At 41.3% G+C, this 21,580-nt stretch overlaps 1 protein-coding gene across 1 annotated transcript in view; it reads right to left on the reverse strand.

Moving 5' to 3' along the window:
• cdhr1a (cadherin-related family member 1a) overlaps window positions 1–11,538 on the reverse strand; it is a gene marked incomplete at both ends in the record, with an annotated part of 13,940 nt that extends 2,402 nt beyond the window's left edge. The window contains 14 exons of the mRNA XM_080869680.1: window positions 4,431–4,498; window positions 5,814–5,978; window positions 6,082–6,234; window positions 6,892–7,095; window positions 7,465–7,565; window positions 7,658–7,736; window positions 8,608–8,751; window positions 8,894–9,010; window positions 9,639–9,725; window positions 9,819–9,908; window positions 10,003–10,053; window positions 10,143–10,288; window positions 10,715–10,810; window positions 11,460–11,538. Of these exons, the coding sequence (XP_080725806.1) occupies window positions 4,431–4,498; window positions 5,814–5,978; window positions 6,082–6,234; window positions 6,892–7,095; window positions 7,465–7,565; window positions 7,658–7,736; window positions 8,608–8,751; window positions 8,894–9,010; window positions 9,639–9,725; window positions 9,819–9,908; window positions 10,003–10,053; window positions 10,143–10,288; window positions 10,715–10,810; window positions 11,460–11,538 (1,580 nt within the window). The remainder of the gene's footprint in view (window positions 1–4,430; window positions 4,499–5,813; window positions 5,979–6,081; window positions 6,235–6,891; window positions 7,096–7,464; window positions 7,566–7,657; window positions 7,737–8,607; window positions 8,752–8,893; window positions 9,011–9,638; window positions 9,726–9,818; window positions 9,909–10,002; window positions 10,054–10,142; window positions 10,289–10,714; window positions 10,811–11,459) is intronic.
• Between the last annotated feature and the right edge of the window lie 10,042 nt (window positions 11,539–21,580).

Consider the following 21,580-nt stretch of genomic DNA (forward strand, 5'->3'; position numbering starts at 1 on the left):
GCGCCTTAGGGTCGGGGAACGGGTCCTGACTGTCATCTGCGCTTATGCGCCGAGTGGCAGTTCAGAGTACCCAGCCTTCTTAGAGTCCCTGGAGGGGGGGGGGGGGGGGGGGGGGGGTGCTGGAGGGTGCTCCACCTGGAGACTCTGTTGTCCTGCTGGGAGACTTCAATGCTCACGTGGGTAACGACAGCGAGACCTGGAGGGGCGTGATTGGGAGGAACGGCCTCCCTGATCTGAACCCGAACGGTGCTCTGTTATTGGACTTCTGTGCTAATCACAGTTTGGCCAGACTGAACACCCTGTTCGAACATAAGAGTGTCCATAAGTGCACGTGGCACCAGGACGCTCTAGGCCGTAGGTCGATGATCGATTTTGTAATCGTATCAGCAGACCTGCGACCATATGTTCTGGACACTCGGGTAAAGAGAGGGGCTGAGCTGTCAACTGATCACCACCTGGTGGTGAGTTGGATCAGGTGGCGGGGGAAGACGCTGGACAGACCTGGTGCACCTAAACGCGTAGTGAGGGTGTGCTGGGAACGTCTAGCAGAAGCCCCAGTCCGCGAGATCTTCAACGCACACCTCCGGCAGAGCTTCAACAGCATTCCGAGGGAGACTGGGGACATTGAGTCCGAATGGACCATGTTCAGCGTCTCCATTGCCGAAGCTGCTGCATTGAGCTGCGGCCGCAAGGTGGTTGGTGCCTGCTGTGGTGGTAATCCCCGAACCAAATGGTGGACACCAGAGGTGAAGGGAGCCACTAGGCTGAAGAAGGAGTCCTATCGGGCTTGGTTAGCCTGTGGGACTCCGGAGGCAGCCGACAGGTATCGACAGGCCAAGCGGAATGTGGCTCGGGCAGTGGCTGAAGCAAAAACTCGGGTGTGGGAGGAGTTCGGAGAGGCCATGGAAAAAGACTTTCGGACTGCCTCGAAGAGATTCTGGCAAACCGTCAGACGTCTCAGGAGGGGAAAGCGGTGCTCTACCTGCACTGTGTATAGTGCTGGCGGAGCGCTGCTGACGTCGACTGAGAAAATTGTCAGGCGGTGGAAGGAATACTTCGAGGACCTCCTTAATCCCACTGACACGTCTTCCGAGGAGGAAGCAGAGTCTGGGGATGAGGGGAATGACCCGCCAATTTCCGGGGGCGAGGTCACTGAGGCAGTTAAACAACTCCTTGGTGGCAGAGCCCCTGGTGTTGATGAGGTCCGCCCCGAGTTCCTGAAGGCTCTGGACGTTGTAGGGCTGTCCTGGTTGACACGCCTCTGCAATGTTGCGTGGAGATCAGGGGCAGTACCTGTGGACTGGCAGACCGGGGTGGTGGTCCCCATCTTTAAGAAAGGGGACCGGAGGGTGTGTTCCAACTACAGGGGGATCACACTCCTCAGCCTCCCTGGGAAAGTCTATGCCAGGGTGCTGGAAAGGAGAGTTCGTCCGCTAGTTGAACCTCGGATACAGGAGGAACAATGCGGTTTTCGTCCTGGTCGCGGAACACTGGACCAGCTCTTTATCCTCTCCAGGATACTTGAGGGTGCATGGGAGTTTGCCCAACCAGTCTACATGTGTTTTGTGGACTTGGAGAAGGCATTCGACCGTGTCCCTCGGGGTGTCCTGTGGGAGGTGTTGCGGGAATATGGGGTGTCTGGCCCATTGCTACGGGCCATTCGATCCCTATACAACTGTTGCAAGAGCTTGGTTCGCATTGCCGGCAATAAGTCGGACTCGTTCCCGGTGGGTGATGGGCTCCGCCAGGGCTGCCCTTTGTCTCCGGTTCTGTTCATAATTTTTATGGACAGGATTTCTAGGCACAGCCAAGTGGCGGAGGGCTTTCGCTTTGGTGGCCTCAGAATCTCATCTCTGATTTTTGCGGATGATGTGGTTCTGTTGGCTTCATCGGGTGAGGCCCTCCAGCTCGCACTGGAACGGTTCGCAGCCGAGTGTGAAGCAGCGGGAATGAGGATCAGCACCTCCAAATCTGAGGCCATGGTTCTCAGCCGGAAAAGGGTGGAGTGCCCACTCCGGGTCGGGGATGAGTTCCTGCCCCAAGTGGAGGAGTTCAAGTATCTCGGGGTCTTGTTCGCGAGTGATGGGAGAAGGGAGCCGGAGATCGACAGACGGATTGGGGCTGCAGCTGCAGTAATGCGGACGCTGCACCGGTCCGTCGTGGTGAAGAGGGAGCTGAGTGTAAAAGCGAAGCTCTCAATTTACCGGTCGATCTACGTCCCTACCCTCACCTATGGCCACGAGCTGTGGGTAGTGACTGAAAGAACGAGATCGCGGATACAAGCGGGAGAAATGAGCTTCCTCCGAAGGGTGGCTGGCCTCTCCCTTAGAGATAGGGTGAGAAGTTCGGCCATCCGGGAGGGGCTCAGAGTAGAGCAGCTGCTGCTCCACATCGAAAGGAGCCAGCTGAGGTGGTTCGGGCATCTGACAAGGATGCCCCCTGGGCGCCTCCTGGGTGAGGTGTTCCAGGCATGTCCCACCGGGAGGAGGCCCCGGGGCAGACCCAGGACACGCTGGAGAGATTATATCTCTCGGCTGGCCTGGGAACGCCTTGGTATTCCCCCGGATAAGCTGGAGGAGGTGGCTGGGGAGAGGGAGGTCTGGGCCTCTTTGCTTAGGCTGCTGCCCCCGCGACCCGGCCCCGGACAAAGCGGATGAGGATGGATGGAGTATAGAGTATGCAGCAACAGCAAGTCTTAGCATGGCTAGCTTAACGTTGTATAAAGACTGGAACTAGTTGAAGTCGTGCAGATGCTTTTCGGAGTCTTGTCTCACTGAAAGGTTGCCCTAACTTCTCGTAAAGCCAAAAATTTTCATTAAATTGAACGGACAAGATAAAACAAGTTTGAAAGGTGACTTCAGAGGTGTTAGTGAGCGAGGTCAAACTCTGGTTCTCAAACTCTCGGGGTAGGCTCAACTGATGGAGCACAGAACCACTCCTGATGAGGTGAGGACAACCAGGGGAAAAATATGAAATTGAAATAAGAAGAATACTTTTTGGGGGAAACAAACAAGCAGGATGCTGTTATGGAGACCTCATATTACTAAACTTCAACCTATAGTGCCAGATTTTCTTTAATTATGCGATGCTGGAGAGATAAGATACAGTAAAAGATACAGATTGTTTCACAAACTGACTTGTTTAGCTGTCCTACAAGGTTCCAGCACAAGTTAGTCAGAAGCAAAGAGCAGTCTATTTTCTCCTCCAATCCCATTAAAGGATTATCGCAGACCGAGGGCGGGCAGGCAAAAGGACTGTCTACTCTTGTGTACACTTAAGCGCTCAACCACAAAGTGTAAAACAGTGTAAAGTCTGCAATATGAACTGCTTTATTCTTTCAGATGCAGAGCCCAAGCATGTGGTCATGCATTGCTTCATAACCATTTTAAAATCAAAGCAGCAATTTCGAGAATAATCTGAGGTGACACAGTTTCAAAATCAGTTTGACTAAACAAGCACGCACTAAGCTAAATCTCTCTCCTCTGCTTATTTTGGAAATCCTTGTCCTTGATGCCTTGATGTGACATCACATATCTCTTCTAATTTATTGCTACAGAGGGGTGTAAAAATACTTTCCCCTTGCATTTGAACAACCAAAGTAGATGGTAACCTCATTCCTACCAGCATGTGCCTGTGGGTTTGTGTTGCAGCTGAACAGACAGTGAACATAAATATAAACCCAAAAAATAAAGGATCCCAATGGCAAGATGTGTCTGCATTTTAAGTGTGAGTAAATGCACGCTGTGGATATACAGTACTCTGTAATATCAGAAAGAACTGTGTAGTCTTGGATCTGGAGAATGGATTTCTGCTGGGAAACTAATAAAAAGTGAAAAACACTAGTAAATCCTCTGGGCTACGGTGCTTAGGGGAAATAAAAAGAATCAAGTCGTGATATGAAAAACTAGTGTGCTCTTACATATCTGTCCAGCTTTCAGGCAGATGTGTTTTTGCTACAGTGTATGCTTACAGTGTAGTGCATTATTTGAAGAGATATACTTTATTTGAGCTTCTTGACACAGTTGTACATTAGATATAATGTTTATTCTATAAAATTTGGTTTCACTACTGGAAAAAAACCCACATGTCAGGTGTTGATTACTATATTTTACTATAGTATAGTAAAATATATTCTTTTTTCTTTGTACTATAAACATTAAAAATATTCTTCTGTGATCACTATCCAAAGACTGATGAATAGACACAGTGAAGGCGACAAAGTTATTTAGTTATTCTCTGAACATTTAAAAGATATATTCTAAAATCAAATTAATGCTTTTTCTACACCAATGCATGTGAATATGTGGAGGTCTTGTGGAGATGTTGCAGAGATGTTACATCTGAATATGTGAATGGAACAACAGCATTTAAAAGGACTCATTTTTACTGTGTCCTACTGGCAAAACATAAAGCTCATTTATTGCACTTACAGCTCAGCCCCTGATCCATAGATAGAGTACTTAACTTCACCCCAAGGTCCTGAGTCTGGGTCAAATGCCTGTAGACAGGTATCAATGAATCAATCAGTCAATAAAATCTTTATTTTGAACATAAAGTAAAGACAAAATCAGCAAAAGCCATCATATTCACATGGGAAAAACAAAAACAAAATTCACGTTCACACAGATTCATGTTAGTGTAATATGTTTATGCACTGAGTAATTATACTTTCATTAATTATTTGTAATTATTTAATAATTATTTAACTACTCTAGTATTGTAACAGTATTATTTTTAATATGTCATTAGATACAAATATCCATCCATCCATCTATCCGAGCAACCACAGGCGAGAAGGAGGGTCCATGCAATTATCAATATTTAATGCACAACCTAATAGACATTTAGCACCCTGTCTCATCCATATAGTGCCGTGTAAGTGAATGACAGAGCTATGATAGATCATAGAGAATAAAATGTCATGTTTGGCTGTAGATTAAACACCTGAGTTCAACGCAAGTTTTACAGCAGTGAGTTTAATATGTTGCAGCACCTATCCTACACTAAACTGTCATTCAAGCACAGCCAATGACCAGTACTGTGTTGACTTGCCTTTTCTCTTTCCTCTTTCTTTTTAGTTTGCATCTGTTTTCGTCATGAATGAAGAAAAATCTGCACTTTCGTGTTGTCTGCCAGCATGGACTCAGTAAACTGAATGAAAATGTGCTCAACTGGAACATGATGTTTCAGGGGTCAGCTATAAAAAGACAGATTTTTGATGTCATAGGAACATCATCATCATCATCGGCTAATCTTTGTGTCTGTAGCTGCTGGGATGCCTGTTCACTGTCTCTATGCGTCCAAGGTCAGTTGTTGGCTGCTCTTCTATCTGATTGAAATTGCCTGGGATCAAGGCAACAAACCCCTGTGGTGTTCACGCAAGGTCAGGATTTAATAATGAGCCTCCCTGTTGCTTTGAGCCCCTGTGGGGCTGACAGGAACAGACAAGGGCAAAAGACGAAGTGAGCCAAGTATCAATCAAATCGTCATGTCCTTAAGTGTTCCTTTTACTTCAGTACATATTTTGATGCTGTAGAGGCATGTGCTGCTAAGCATCAGAGAAAAAAAACATGTCTGTGAATTTGGTGTTACACAACAAAATGAAAGTGATAGCCATCTGGCAGCTTACGTCGCCTAGCTTTTATCTACATGTTTTCACATATTATCCCAACCCTCCCCGCTCAAAAAGTCTACATTTAGGGGATTAATAGCCCTGTTGGGCATTTTGTTAAAATCAGCATTCCTCTTTAGCTCTGAGTGACGTACATTGGTGATGGCATGTATTTTTAGACAGGATGAAGAGACTGGCTCACCGTGACTGTGACCACATTGGAGCCACCGGGTGAATTTTCTGGAATTCTGGCAATGTAGTAATCTGAAGAGAATTTGGGAGCGTTGTCATTGGTGTCCAGGAGATGAATGACGATGTCCGCTGTAGCGCTGAATTTCTCTGGTGTGTCGATCTCAACCGCAAGGAGCTGAGGAAGAAAAAAATATTAGAAATATACATGCATTTTTCAAACCTAATTTTAATCTACTGTAGTGCATGTATATTTTGGCATGCTAGTGTAAATAATTTACCTTGTATGTTAGAAAGTGGTATTTCTCATAGTCCATGGCAGCAGAGTCTTCTACTAAGATTGTGACTTGGGCCTCATTGAGTACAGTCTGAGGGACAACTCGCAGCATTCTTCCTGGTCCAATCAGTCTCAGGTTGAATTTAGCATTTGCACCCTGCAAAAGCAAAAACACATAATTATCATATCAGATCTATGCTTCATATGCATAGATCTGTAATACATAATAATCTGCATTATTTTCAGAGCTAAAAAAAAGCAGGCATGTAGTAAAGTCTCTTATAAAAGTGATGAGTAGCAGCAATAATATTCTGGCTCACACAGAAAGATACTGTCTGACGCTGCAACATTATTATCAGAAAATATATTTAGTGAAAATCAGTCATATGGCTCGTAAAGTACACAGAGCTGAAAACACAAAGACACTTGCGTAAGCTGGCAAATGGCACAGAAAGCACCTTTTAATTGTGTTGGATTCCTTTCAAACTCATGCAATTTTAGAAGGATTGACTGTGATAATGGCAGGATTAAAGTCATTATGAGGACAGAAACACAGACTCTGTCCTGAACACTATGCTGTGCTATGATGCTATGATTGATGTTGACTAAACCAGTTACTCATTAGATAACATTATAATTATTACAGAAAACAAATGCTATTACATAAAAACCAGTCATTGTTACTCTTGGCTGGCTAAGGCACCTTTGAAAGACAACCATGAGTGGTACGAGTGTTGAAAAATACCTGCAAAAAAGGAAAACTTGAAGCTTGTCATAGTCAGTGTAGAGAAAATAAGACAACAAAGGTGTTCACCTGATCAGAGTCATTGACGGTGATTTTCAGCCCCCGGAGGATCTCTCCCTCGGGTGGATGCTCATACATGGTCAACTCAAACGTGCTCTGTGGGCCGTTCTCTCCGTAGAAAGTAGGCGGATTGTTATTTAGGTCCACAACACGGATCACCACTGTGGTGACCTCATAGTCCATGAGTCTGCCTTCGGGACTTACTTCTGAAGCCTGAACAGATGGAGTAAAAGTCAAGGTATATTTATCACTCTTAGAATCAGAGACATGGGCCGATTGGGTATTTTATCTACCAATTTTACTATCGTGTTTTTCCCCCTAATTTTCCTTGTAGATTCATTGAGCCACTGTTCAGCTAATCAATGCACTTTGATTAGGTCTATAAACATTTTTGTGTGGACACAAGCACTTGTAAATAAAATCAGAAGTACAAAAAAATCCCAAAGTGTTTGTTTACATGCAAGTCTTTAGAAAATAGCTGTCTGAGAAGATCAGGCTTTGATTTATAAAGCAGTTATTATATTAAAATAATATAGGAGAGAATGTATGCAAAACAGAGTTGGTGACTGAACAGCAACTTACCCTGACTTTAATGTTGAAGATTTCTCTCTTCAGATAAATGGGGAGAGTCAACAGGGTGATGCAACCGCTTGTTTTATTGATACTAAAAACACCGTCATCACCTGGTGAAAAATATTAGATGGATGAACCTTTATATAAATATTTCTCCCTTCATTTTAAGATGATTGTAGCTTCCTTTGACAAAATGGCTCACCATCATCGAATGAATAACGGACTGGATTTGGGTTCCCCACATCACCATCTCGGGCCTCAACAGTGAATATTTCAGATCCCTAGAGAGAGTAAAGTAGAAAGATTTTGCATTTAATAAATTGGTGGTGGCATGCATCTATAAAAAATAGATCTTCAAAAGCCTCTTTTTGAACCACCATGTGTCTGGTGCAGTTAGTCACAACAAATCGCCAAAATCTAACCTTCTCTCTGTTTTCAAAGGCTCATTTAAATGTCACACTCCTAATTATTCTCATTTGGATGAAAGTCAGACTGTGTAAACTTGCTGTGATGAGCTACTGCTGTGACATTTTGCAATAGTGATAAAGCAGTGAAATGCCAGTAATTAAAGCTATGTGATGTGATGTGCCTTGGGTTTTGGGCTCTTTTGTTAGTTATTATTTATACTGCCAATATAAAACCTAATCATTCCACATGATGCCGCTTTATGACAGCAGTGTAACTAAGTTGTCCTAAACGAAAAAGAAAATGACAAAAATGTGGCCATTGTGCTAACTGTGGGGTGGCTGTAGCTAAGGTGGCAGAGCAGGTCAGCCACTAATCAGAAGGTCGGTGGTTCGATCCCAGGCTGCCTCCTGGCTGCATGCCAAATATCCTTGGGCAAGATACTAACCCCATGTTTGCCTACTGGTGGTGGTCAGAGGGCCTGGTGGCGCCTGTGTCCGGCAGCCTCGCCTCTGTCAGTGCGCCCCAGGGCAGCTGTGGCTACAATGTAGCTTGTCATCGCCAGTGTGTGAATGTGTGTGTGAATGGGTGAATGACTGAATGTAGTGTAAAGCGCTTTGGGGTCCTATGGACTAGAAAAGCGCTATACAAATGCAGGCCATTTACCATTTACCATAACTGCCACGTATTTCAACTCTAGACTAAAATCAGTGCATAAAATCACCGGGGGAGCGTTTTCATACTCACTGGCACTGAGATTTCGTAAACATAGCCAAAGTAGGGAGTCCCAATGAAAGATGGCAGAGTGTCTTGAGCATCAATCACATTAATTGTCAGGGTAGCAGAGGAGGACATAAACTGCTCCTTCCCATTAAAGCTACCACCACCATCCTAGAACAAAAGTAATAACAGTTTAAATCTGCATTTTTAAATGTAAGTCTCCTAGATCAAGAAATTGCTAATTTACATGTTCCTCTGCTATAATCATGTTTCATGATTTTATGTTCATCTTTGAGTATAATACACCAAGCACCTTTGCAATAACAATGACAAAGTGTGTCTTTGCTTTCTCATAGTCCAGCATTTCTCCAGATTTGACACGAAGGACTCCACTGTGTCTGTCGATGGCAAACAGAGTGGACTGAGCACTCTGCAAAGAAAATGGAACAAATGCATGATTTTAAAAGCACACGCAGAAACACAAATAAGGGGTTACATGAGCAAAAGCCTGTCACTGGCACTCTTAAAACCCTTTAACAAACACTCACATGAAAAGTGGTCAGGTGGCAGAATAAAACCATACAAAAGCTCCTTGAAATAAGCCAATTCCAATATCCAGTCTTTGCCCCTCTGGATGTAAAGTACCCATATGCTCAAGGACATAGCAGGCAGGTGAAAGCTGTTGTGTCCAGATGTGGACTGCCTGTCTCCTACTTCCAAGCCAGCTGTTCTTTGTTCTTAATAGTCCAAAGTGCAAACTAACATTGTGTCGCTGAGCCACCCCTCGCCGACACAAATGTAACTGCCATTTAATCCCCATCTTCATAACTACACCAACATATTCAGGCACAAATACACAGTAACACAGGAAAATATATGTAACCCCTGCTTAGTACAACTATACGTCATCAGTGTTGAAAGCAGATTATTGAAAAAACTTAGCGGTTTACAATTTTACCTAACAAGTAAAAGAGCCCCGGGAGGTGACACAAATCCCTTTGGGGTTGTGTAAGGAAGGGCGTGTGAGTGGGCAATATTTTCCCACTGCAAAGTGATACCTGTAGGTAGTAGGTGACCGAGCCCCCTGAGCCTGTGTCTCTGTCCACTGCCTCAACTTTGTAGATACTGATTCCAGACTCTGTTGTCTACAATGTACAAGAAAGAAAAGGTAACACTTAGAGCTTAACAAGACCTTTTTCACTTGGAGAAACAGATACTGTTGTCTCGGCTTAACTTACTTCCAGTACATCAATGATCGCAGGCATGTTTTGGAATTCAGGCTTTTCATCATTTGCATCCATTACAAATATTGTCACTCTTTCCACAACCTAAAAGCAAGAACCGACAGTAGGATAAAACCACAAAGCATGTTGAAGTTTAGTATTTTGACTTTTTTTTTTAAAAGGAGCTAAAAGTTGATACCTTGCTTTGCCCATCAGTGATGCTGACAAGAACATCAATAGAGTCTTGTTTCTAAGTAAATAATAGTAGTAGGTTAATACAGCAACCAAGTTGTTATAAAAACACTGAATTGTCGATCTGTACATCTTTGTAAAGTTTACCTCTCTGTCCAGCTTTTCTACTAATGTAATGTTTCCAGATTTGGAGTCGACGCTGAAGTACTCTTTGGACCCTGGATCAAAGGAAAGGCCGTACCTCACCTCTTGGCCTTCAGGATCTGTGCCATTAAGACGATAAATTTGTGTACCTATAGAGAGATATCATTATTAAGAGTAAATATCCCCTCACAGAAACAAATTGTGGAAAGGTACACAGTTTCTAACCATTTACTATGAGGTGTACGTTTCTTTTGGTAACAACTGCTGTGGAACAAACCAGCCTGAAACACTAAGTACCATTTGGAGTATCCAGACTGATGCAAGGTGTAGAGGGACAGCTGCACTGCATTCGCAGCCAGCAAACTGTCCCTGACATCAACAGGTGGCAGCAGCAGATGAGCATGTTAGTGTGAGTGCATACACGCCACACAACATCTGTTCATCTATCAAAGACTACTTAACATCCTGGACTCTCACATATTGGCCACCACAACACACCATTTTGATGATTGGTTGTTCTACAGTCCTATTAGCTGTTCACACTAAATGTTCCCCAGTACAGAGGTCAATCTCACCAACAGCAGTGTCCTCTGAGAGGCTGAACAAGGCCAGGTTTCCATTGTAACTGTAGGGTCCATTGTCGTAGAAATATGGAGCAAAATCTGCTTGTGCTGCCGGCAGACACATAAATCAGAGAAAAGAATATTTAAATGTCACAGGTTTATTTGGCATAATCTTTGAAAGAAGAAATTGTGCTCCCTGAACTATCGGTGAGTGGAGGCAATAAAGCACAACCTTAATCTATGACTGAATCAGTCTACTGAGTGTTTTGTACACATACTACTGATATGAATTTGTAATTTTAACTGGTTCTGTCTCTATAGATGCTAAAATGGCAGAAGAAATGCTATGTAAACTGTATACACAACCTCCTCTTTCTTTGCACTTTGTCTGGGATTAAAGGTGCATTACATCAACCTCCTAAAATACTCTTTCTATACATAGACCTGCGATCTCTGCTGCTTTTACCTGTAATACGATTCCCGTTATTTAAAACAGTTTTAACCTACTATTGCATATCAGCTTTAAAACTCATTTCATAAAACAAGCAAATAATTTTGTGTATCTTAAAAAAATACTTATATTTCCATTTGGAAAACCCAGGACATAAATAAACTGAAAACTGAGCGGAGGTTCTTTATAACAGTGACAGAATTACAAAATTAATACATAAAATAGCCCAGAGTCTGAATATCATTCACAATCTGATCGCATCAGGATTAGTAAACAGTAAACAGACAAACAATAAGGTAAACTTACCAAAGCAGGCATGCACAAACACAAACAGTAGTAGCAAATGTGGTATCCTTACATGCTTCATCCTAAAGAATAAAGTCATGAAATCGCACCATGAAGACGGCTTCGTCAAGAGACCTCTACATGAGCTACACTTCTCAAGGTGTTCTCTGGCAACTGGAGAAGGCTAAACGCAGATGCTCACATACTAATCCAATGACACATCTTAAGAGCTGATTCAGGGCCCCCGTAGTCTCCAACTGGGCCTTAGCAACCAAAAGGCCAAAGGAGATGACTCTGTCTGCAAAAGCTGTACATCTACAACTTTGCAGTAGATGTACAGCTATATTCTTCACATTTTCAACTTTTAATGTAAATTGTGTTATTACTAGCCAGAAATATACAGAAATCTGTTTTATTCTGATGTTGTCTAAATGATAATTCATAAAAGTTAAGCTATTATCGCACTTTTTACAATCACTGGTCACAGTGAAACATAACGATCAGGATGTTAATTTTGTTTTTTAGTTTTAAAGCTTTGATTTATGATCTGCTCTGAATGACCGCAGTCTCAGCTATGTAACCACCCCGTACTAAATATAATGACCATTTTACATAAAATATTGTGACCAACTATGTTTGATGTAAATTCTATACTGTAACTGTAGTCAGTGATTTGTTTATATTGGACAAGGGTACCATCTGCCATGCAGACTTTACAACCATATGTTTCAGTAACATAAAAAACCCTCACTACCTATGCAAGTAGCTTTTATGTTGAACTTTTATAACTAAAAACATCACATGTAGTACTAAAGCGGGCTAATCTTCTTGATTGATAATCTCATTTTCCAGCAGGTGGAAATCTCCTGTAAACAAATGTTATATAATACTTAGCCAGAGGTCCTCTTTTTACCAAGGTAGTTATTTTTTTTTTACAAATATTTACAAACAAAACATAAATGTTTCCAAATTTGATAGTTTTAAATTCATTTTTTCACTAATCCAAATAGTCAGTCAACATCACTTAAAGTGACTCAAATAATCTAATAATTCTTTCTCAGTTCTCTAGAGTGCAGTAATGTTTAAAAATCCAAGTAAAGACCTCAAACTCGCTGTCTCTATCCTGCTGAAAGAGGCCTAATATAATGTACGAGGGTGTACATGGTCTGCAATGGGGCTTAAGTAGGTGGTACATGTGAATGTAATGTCAACATGGATGGCAGGAGCCCAAATCATCACACTGTCTACTAGTTTACCTTATTCCTGGTGCCAGGTGTTCTCCAGGTAAGTGATTTACACACAGTGGGCAATCCACGTGATGTAAAGGAAAACATGATTTCTCAAACCAGGCCACCTTCTTCCATTATCGTGGCAAGTTCTCATGGTGAAGTGTCCATCGTTGATGCTTTTGGTGGTGGACAGGGGCCACTACAGGGGCCTCACTAGTCTGCAGGTATATATACACAAAAAACCGTATTGCACTGTGTATTCTGACACTTTTCTATCAGAACCAGCATGAAAGTTTTTTGCATTTTGAACTACAGTAGCTCATCTGTTGGATCGGACCACACAGCCCAGCCTTCACATGGCTGCCCATGACCCTGTTGCTCTTTCACCACTGCAATAGATATTGACCACTGCAGACTAGGAACACCCTGCAAGAGATGTAGTTTTCAACATGCTCGGACCCAATCATCCAGCCATCAAACTCAAATCCTTACACTTGCCCATTTTTCCTGCTTGTAGCACATCAACTTTTAGGACAAAATGTTCTGTTGCTCCTTAATATGGGATGGAACAGTATCCCTAACAAGCGAAGAGATAGTCAGTGTTATGCCTGATGTGTGTTTATAGATAGCCTTTTATATCCACATTTCTATTGCATAGCTATCTACTATCTACTTTATAAGCTCAAATTGCAGACCAAAAAACAAGAAGGAAAAAAAATCCCATTTGTTTTTCATTGGCAGATGTTATATGTTTCTTCCCCACTTGGAAAAATAGGTCAAGTATACAAATGCATTGTTTAATTTCTATGCATACCATTAAAACACTTTGCATGAAAGAGGATTTACACACGTGAATAAAGCATTTCAGCATCCAGTCTCGTGCTGATATTAAATCTACTATATATAATCTGAGCTTTTGTCCTAGAACTTATAGTGGATAACATGTTCTAAGTGTGTGCGTAATTCACGAATGTTTTCACTCAGAAAAACACAACACACAGATGCAGAACATCAGGAGCATCAGTACAGTTTAATATCACTGACCTCTGACAGCAGTTAAATTCTCAGCATATATGATGAAAGCTTTCAGACTGGGCATGTAAATATCCAGCATTCAAAGAGATCAATCATTTTCATGCCTTTTGAAACTCTTACACAATATACTTACTGAAAATGGTCACATGTCAAGTTACTTCTGTGTTGGTACTTAGGGTCATGCCTCCAGCTTTAATTTTTGTAATACTGACGGATGGCATGCATTAAACCACTGTTCTCTAATCTGTACACATGTGATGCATGGAGCCTAACTCTGGTAATATAAACTACATCAGATGTAAATATGAAGCACAGTTAGCACTTACATTGTGGTTGTAAAAAAGCCCAACTGAGTTATGGCACGTAACATTATGTAGGTTCAAAAACAAGTACTTTATATGTGTGCTTATATTTAATAATAGTCATATGAATGCTATGAAGGTTTTTATATCTTCCCAATGATGAGTGTAAAAAGTATGGCTAAAAGTTCACTCTTTTATAGTTTCTAGTATTGTGATTTCAATTATTGTGACATATGTGATAAGCTTCTGATTGTTGGTGACAGACCATAAGGATGCCCAAAGGAATTTTAGGGCCATGCCTAATCACTAAGACTAAACCTGCCTCAGTGTAACCTGAACCATTTGTACTAGCTGCCAACAAATGACAATGATAAGCTTCCAGATGGGTCACATTTGTCATACCACATTTTTGAATGGGTTTGTGTTAACATAAAAGATTTAGCATCAAGATGAAACCATAAAAAAGATACATTTAAGGAATAAAGAGCAGCAGAAGACGAACATGTTGTATCACAAAACAATCAGGGAAGCAAACACAGCAAGCGAGTTCTTTCCAAAATAAAGGTCAAACATGGATTCAATCACTTATAGCTTCTGAATATGTGAAAAACACCTGCATGAAGAATCGTTCAAACCAAGTATTAAAAAGGGGAAGCTCTTTAAGTTTCATTATTTCTCCATAAAGTGTTACAGTTACACTGGATTTTTCTTTTCACATATTGCAGCTACTGTCTAGTGACAAAAAATAAACCCTAAATTATAAAATGCCAAATGAAAACACTGATTATTTATTTACACAAAAGAAAGTAAGCAAACTAAAACTATAGCCGACTATTTTACAAAATTAAAATGATAGCTGAAGCATTTAAATACATTTTATTTCAGATTCCATGTAATGATGATCATATGACTGAATGTTTCTGCCATGAACATTTCAGCTTGTTGTACAGGATTAGAGTACATAGCTCATATTTAGAACACGTTTTTGGCCATTTATCAAGATGCGATGTTGACAGAGAGAGCTACATGTAGAACTAGTTTGGCTCTGTTTCTGTACATGTCTCTGAAACGTGAGAGTCTGGAAAAAGGACTAGTGAACATGTAGATATGTTTATCACTAAGACGAAGAATATTTTGGATTAATCTTGTTGGGTTTGAAAGAATCTCAAGCATACCAAAGATACACTCAAATCATATATTTTTATTCCCTGAAAACAAACTTGTGGGTTTATACGGTATCTGGAGAGCTTGATATGTTTAACATAAATTGATAAAATTGCAGTTAAAACAAGCTGCCCTTTCCCCCCTGCTTAAAAAAAATAAATGAAAGGAAAGTCATGTATTTACCTGGGCGGAAAAGGAGATTTACCAAAAATAGAAAGGGAAACTTTGAATAAACTGAACAGTACTTGTATCACTACAAGAGCACCTGTTCTCAAGCTCCCCACTTCAGCTTTGGCCCTTTGGATTATTATTGATAATCTCTAGTGTGGTTTGCCAAGGCCAAAGGTTTGCTTTCAGTCCTGGTCCACTCTAAAACTGGGTCATGCCTTTAATCTCTCCATCTACAGTATACTGTAGGTTAGCAGCCTTTCATTTTCATAAACTGCAGAATGAATACACGGCACATTTTTTTCTGCTGGAGTAACTGTGGACTAAAATGATCATTAGCATCTGCACAATAAGCAGTTTATATATAATCTATTAACATTTTATTTCCATATTATGGATGAGTCCTGACTACATTAAAAATAAATAAATAAAAGAATTTTTAAATTAAAATGAGGGTTTAGCAGTGAAAAAATATCTAGGAAAACAGCATCAGTAAAAAAAAAAAGTAGTATTCACAACAGTATTAAACTAAAACCTAAAGTAATGTTAATATATGCAGAAAAATGCACAAAATATGGGTATGGTGTGCTTACCTAGTTTGTTGTTTTCAGGGAATGAAAATATATGATTCTTTGGTATGCTTGAGATCCTTTTAAACCCAAAATGTTTAATGAGGATAACAATGCAATCTGACAAAAAAAAATCACAATGAATTAAACACTTTAAGCCCTGACAGGAGCCTACGGAGGAGTTCAAACTAAGCATTTGCTCTCTGATGCACTGCTCCATACTCTGCTTTTACTTTGCTGCCCCCAAGTGGTACAAATCAGATGGTAAACACTACATGTAAAAATAAACAGGTCTGTTTATTTGGCGTGCGTTTGCTTGGATACAGTTTAGAGACAAGACAAAACAAAAACAAAACAAAACACAAGCATCTATCTCAAACAGCGGGTCAACTGTAGTAGTGAGTATCCAGCTGTTATATACTTATACAACCACATCTGTAGATGTGTTCTGGACCTTTTTGCCAGCATACACGTAACAATAATAAGAATAGCAATGTTTACCAGCACCCCACAGACAATGTGAAAGTACATTGTACACAGTACTGCATTATGATTCCATGCAAGTTCTTTGAAAATCGACCGGCTCTGTGAAATTGAGGCAATACTAACTAAATACACACACCTGCTTTTGTGACATGCTTGAATAACAGGAAATAAATAGCTTATGAAAGCTACAGCATCTGCAAAAAGCCTTTTTTGCTGTGCTCTGTTGTTTCTTGCAGTGTAAAGGTCAGCACTGCTCTTCAAAGTAGCAAGATAGGATGCTAATAAAACGAGCTGCTTAACCTACCCCTACCTAGGGTTGCCAACTCCCTGAAAAATAAATAAGGGACACCTCGTGGCCAGGGCTGGGCAACCCAGTTGTCTTCACCCTTCCCAGTGTGGTAGCTCTTTTTTTGTGTGTGAAATTATTTTTTAACCATTTGACTTGAACTTGATTTAAGCAGATGCATATTCTTTGTGATATGACTATATGTGAAACAAATGATCATTTAGCCATTTATTTTTAGCTCAAAATGACAACATTAACACAGTAAAACAGGTCTCTTTCTTAAACAGAAGCCTGTCATGCTTAACTTTTGAGAATATAAGTAAATCTTTCTTTAAAAGAACTCTGTCCTGCTTAACTTAAAATTATATAAATTAATAGAAAGCAATAGAACAAAAATATTCTTGTAACAGTGCACATATAGTGCATTTAGTACAATTGGCTTCAGTTGAGGTATTATTTCAGCTTTTCTAAAGCTAATCAGCTGCTCCTGTTTGTAAACCCGCTTGTTCCCATGATTACGCATCATAACTCATCATCATTATTCATCTATGTATTACTTTTATGTATTAGTCATCTATTTGTTGTAATCATTTATCCTTGCAGTTGTTTATTACACAAAATAAATTATATTATTACACTTCTGGCCACATAGCGCTGATATTCACTGCACATGCCCATATTAACCTTAACCAGAGGGTTTAAAAAAACAAACCAGTGTTTACATACCATATCTGCTTCTGCCATGCCTGGTGGACAAGAAATTGGTTAAGGGTTCCCCGAGCTTTCACGCCCCTCGTGTTCTTCATGTGCCCACCATTAGAAGCATGCCTATGGAAAAAGTGCGCCAGCACACAGTGCAGTGCGCTTTATAGTGCACTTTTCCAGCCAGGTGTTTTCCTTTTCCCATTCCTCCCTGTACTTTTGCAGCCTTTTTTTTTCTTTCTCTGAGCGAACAAACATTGCTGCTCTAATGCTGGGCTTACACTGTGCGATTTTTGGCCCATTTTGAGCCGATTTTTGAGTCGTGCGACCGATTTGGTGATCGGCCCGATTTTGGCCTTCATCGTGCATCGTGTAGTATACGTGGGGTAACGAGAAGCGATTAACACCTCGAGCAGCTCCCGATCATCAATCGCTCGTGAGGGTGTCACCACAGGCGCTCACATTGCTCACGCGCAAACACATAAACGTCGGTGAAAAAGATGGAGCAGCACGGCTGTGCAGCGTGTGATCTGGACACAAGCGATGGAGGCACAACTTGTAGAACTTTGGAAAGCTCATCCGAGCCTTTTCGATGTGGCATCACAAAATTATCACGACCATAACAACCGTGAAAATAGTTGGATTTACACTGTTGCTCAATCACAGCTGCCTTATTAATGTTTTTCATTAGCAATTTAGCAAAGTTGATGGTGGCGGTGTGCGTGTCTGTGTGAGTGAAAGACAGACACAGAGAGAGAGCGACAGATTTTCTGTTATAACCTTCATTTTATGGAGGCACAGTGTGCCGTCCGAGACTTGCACCGCAGTGTCGGCGTTTGTTTCCCTGTTGGCCGGTATTTTCTTCGTAAGCGACCTTTCCTCGACCAATGAGATAAGCGATAATCTGACTTGTCATACTCGAATTGTCATAAGTGTGCTGTCAGCGCATTGGTCACAAAGCAGGAGAGGGGCTGGGAATTATGTTTTCAAACAAAGTGTTAATTCCATTAAAAGTTATAGACTACTTTTGATTCTCACTGTATTACGGGATAAAGTGCGTCCCTTATTAGCTCAATACGGGACGTGAACTTTTGTTTCTAAATACGGGACGATTCCGTTTTTTAAGGGACGGTTGGCAACCCTACAGTGAACGATGGCTGTTAAAGTGCTATTAGTGAAACACTTTTCTTGCTGCTTGTATTTATTTTACCAGCGACTGCCACAGAGTAGAGTTGTTTTCTGCAGCTGCGATATTAGCTTGTAAAAATATTTGCCTGATTACTTTACTCGGGGGTAAAAGTTATAACTCGTTCCCTATGAAGAGCTCAGTGCAGTTTGCTGAAGTGATAAAGACAATGTCCAAAGGGCATCTCAGCTGTACATAAATCACTCTGGCACAAGGACCAACCTAATTGTATAAGCCAAGGGCACCACTCTCAAGACGAACAAAGACCAGAAATCCAGGATTCAACACTGACTCAAAGCACCTTTGCTTGTAGTCTTAGATGCTTAATATTTATAGGTTATTACCTTAATTAAATGAGAACATGAGTGATTAGTGTGAGCAACAGTGATGCGAGTCTAGGTCTATCTGTAGTACAGTAATCTATGATTACGAAATCACAGCCCTCTTAACAGCCCTCAACTTATTTGTGGTGCTACATTATCTGAATGATAAAACTGTTGACAGGTGGATGACAGCAGTTCAATGGATTAGTGCGTATGTAGGGTTGCCAACTCCCTGAAAAATAAATAAGGGACACCTCGTGGCCAGGGCCGGGCGACCCAGTTGTCTTCACCCTTCCCAGTGTGGTGAATTTTCTAGCTCTTTTTTTGTGTGTGAAATTATTTTTTTAACCATTTGACTTGAAGTTGATTTAAGTAGATGCATATTCTATTCTTTGTGATATGAACACATGTGAAACAAATGATCATTTAGCCATTTATTTTTAGCTCAAAATGACAACATTAACACAGTAAAACAGGTCTCTTTCTTAAACAGAAGCCTGTCATGCTTAACTTTTGAGAATATAAGTAAATCTTTCTTTAAAAGCACTCTGTCCTGCTTAACTTAAAATAATAGAAAACAATAGAAAGAAAAATATTCTTGTAACAGTGCACATTTAGTGTATTTAGTACAATTGGCTTCAGTTGAGGTATTATTTCAGCTTTTCTAATGCTAATCAGCTGCTCCTGTTTGTAAACCCGCTTGTTCCCATGATTACGCATCATAACTCATCATCATTATTCATCTATGTATTACTTTTATGTATTAGTCATCAATTTGTTGTAATCATCTATCCTTGCAGTTGTTTATTACACAAAATAAATTATATTATCACACTTCTGGCCACATAGCGCTGATATTCACTGCACATGCCCATATTAACGTTTTCCAGCCAGGTGTTTTCCTTTTCCCATTCTTCCCTTTCTCTGAGGGGAACAAACATTGCTGCTCTAATGCTGGGCTCACACTGTGCAATTTTTGGCCCATTTTGAGCCGATTTTTGAGTGATCGGACCGATTTTGGCCTTCATCGTGCGTCGTGTAGTATACGTGGGGTAACGAGAAGTGATTAACACCTCACGACCAGCTCCCGATCATCAATCGCTCGTGAGGGTGTCACCACAGCCGCTCACACTGCTCACGCGCAAACGTAAACGTTGGTGAAAAAGACGGCGCAGCACGGCTGTGCAGCGTGTGATCTGGACACAAGCGATGGAGGCACAACTTGTAGAACTTTGGAAAGCTCATCCGAGCCTTTTCGATGTGGCATCACAAAATTATCACGACCACAACAACCGTGAAAATAGTTGGATTTACACTGCTGCTCAATCACAGCTGCCTGATCAATGTTTTTCATTAGCAATTTAGCAAAGTTGATGGTAGTGGTGTGTCTGTGTGAGTGAAAGACAGAGAGAGCGAGCGACAGATTTTCTGTTATAACCTTCATTTTATGGAGGCACAGTGTGAGCACTCAGGTCGCATCAGAGCATCGGGCCGTATAGTGTGAGACCCTGCATCGTGACCTATGAACGTCTAACCCCTGTGAGTCAATCGTGCAGTTTGAGCAGGAGCTGAATAACGTGACTGAAAAAATCGCACAGTGTCTGCCCAGCTTTAGGTGTACTGTCATCCGAGACTTGCACCGCAGAGTCGGCGTTTGTTCCCCTGTTGACCATGCTTCTTGTTGTGGTCATCTGTTGTCTTCCGGTATTTTCTCCGCAAGCGACCTTTCCTCGACCAATGAGATGAGCGGTAATCTGAATTGTCATACTCGAATTGTCATAAGTGTGCTGTCAGCTCATTGGTCACAAAGCAGGAGAGGGGCTGGGAATTATGTTTTCAAACAAAGCGTTAATTCCATAAACATTTATAGACTACTTTTGATTCTCACTGTATTACGGGACAAAGTGCGTCCCTTATTAGCTCAATACGGGACGTGTACTTTTGTTTCGAAATACGGGACGATTCCGTATTTTAAGGGACGGTTGGCAACCCTACCCCTACCAAATATAGCTATACAGTAATCAAACCAGTGCAGCAGGATATACACAGGAGTACATCTGCAAAGTCTCACCTGTAAGAAATGAATTATTTTACACTGCAACAATCGAAAGCAAAGAGAGCTTTCTCGTTTTTCTTTGTTTGAATTATTTTCTTGTGGTCTACAGCAGAAGAATAGGCTCAGCTCATTCATTGGGAGTGACTGGGACAAGGACAAGATTAGAAATGAATATATCACAGGGACAGTTCAGGTTGAGTGGTATGAAGACAAAGAGAAGGGATGCTGTGATGGTTTGGACATGTACAGAGAAGGGATAAAGGATACGTTGGACAAAGGATGTTAAAAATGGAGCTGCCAGGCAGGAGGAAATGAGGAAGACCACAGAGAAGATTCATGCATACTGAAGGAGGACATGAAGGAGACTGGTGTCACAGAGGAGGATAAGATAGGGTGAAATGGTGGCAGATGATCCGGTGTGGTGAGCAGCTTAGTCATGTCATGACCACATTGACTGCAACTTAAAGACAAACATCAACAAAGTACATTTATTTATACATTAAATTTTTTAGGAGCTATTTCAGTACACAATAAGTTTTACTATAGCCCACTTTAGCATGAATGATTCGCGCAGCGCCACGAGGCTTTACCTCTGACAGGAGGTTATGTTAATAGGAAAGGTTCGTTGGAATCACG

This window comes from Rhamphochromis sp. 'chilingali' (genome assembly GCF_963969265.1).
Source record: "Rhamphochromis sp. 'chilingali' genome assembly, chromosome: 20".
In the NCBI taxonomy this organism is placed as follows: domain Eukaryota; kingdom Metazoa; phylum Chordata; class Actinopteri; order Cichliformes; family Cichlidae; genus Rhamphochromis; species Rhamphochromis sp. 'chilingali'.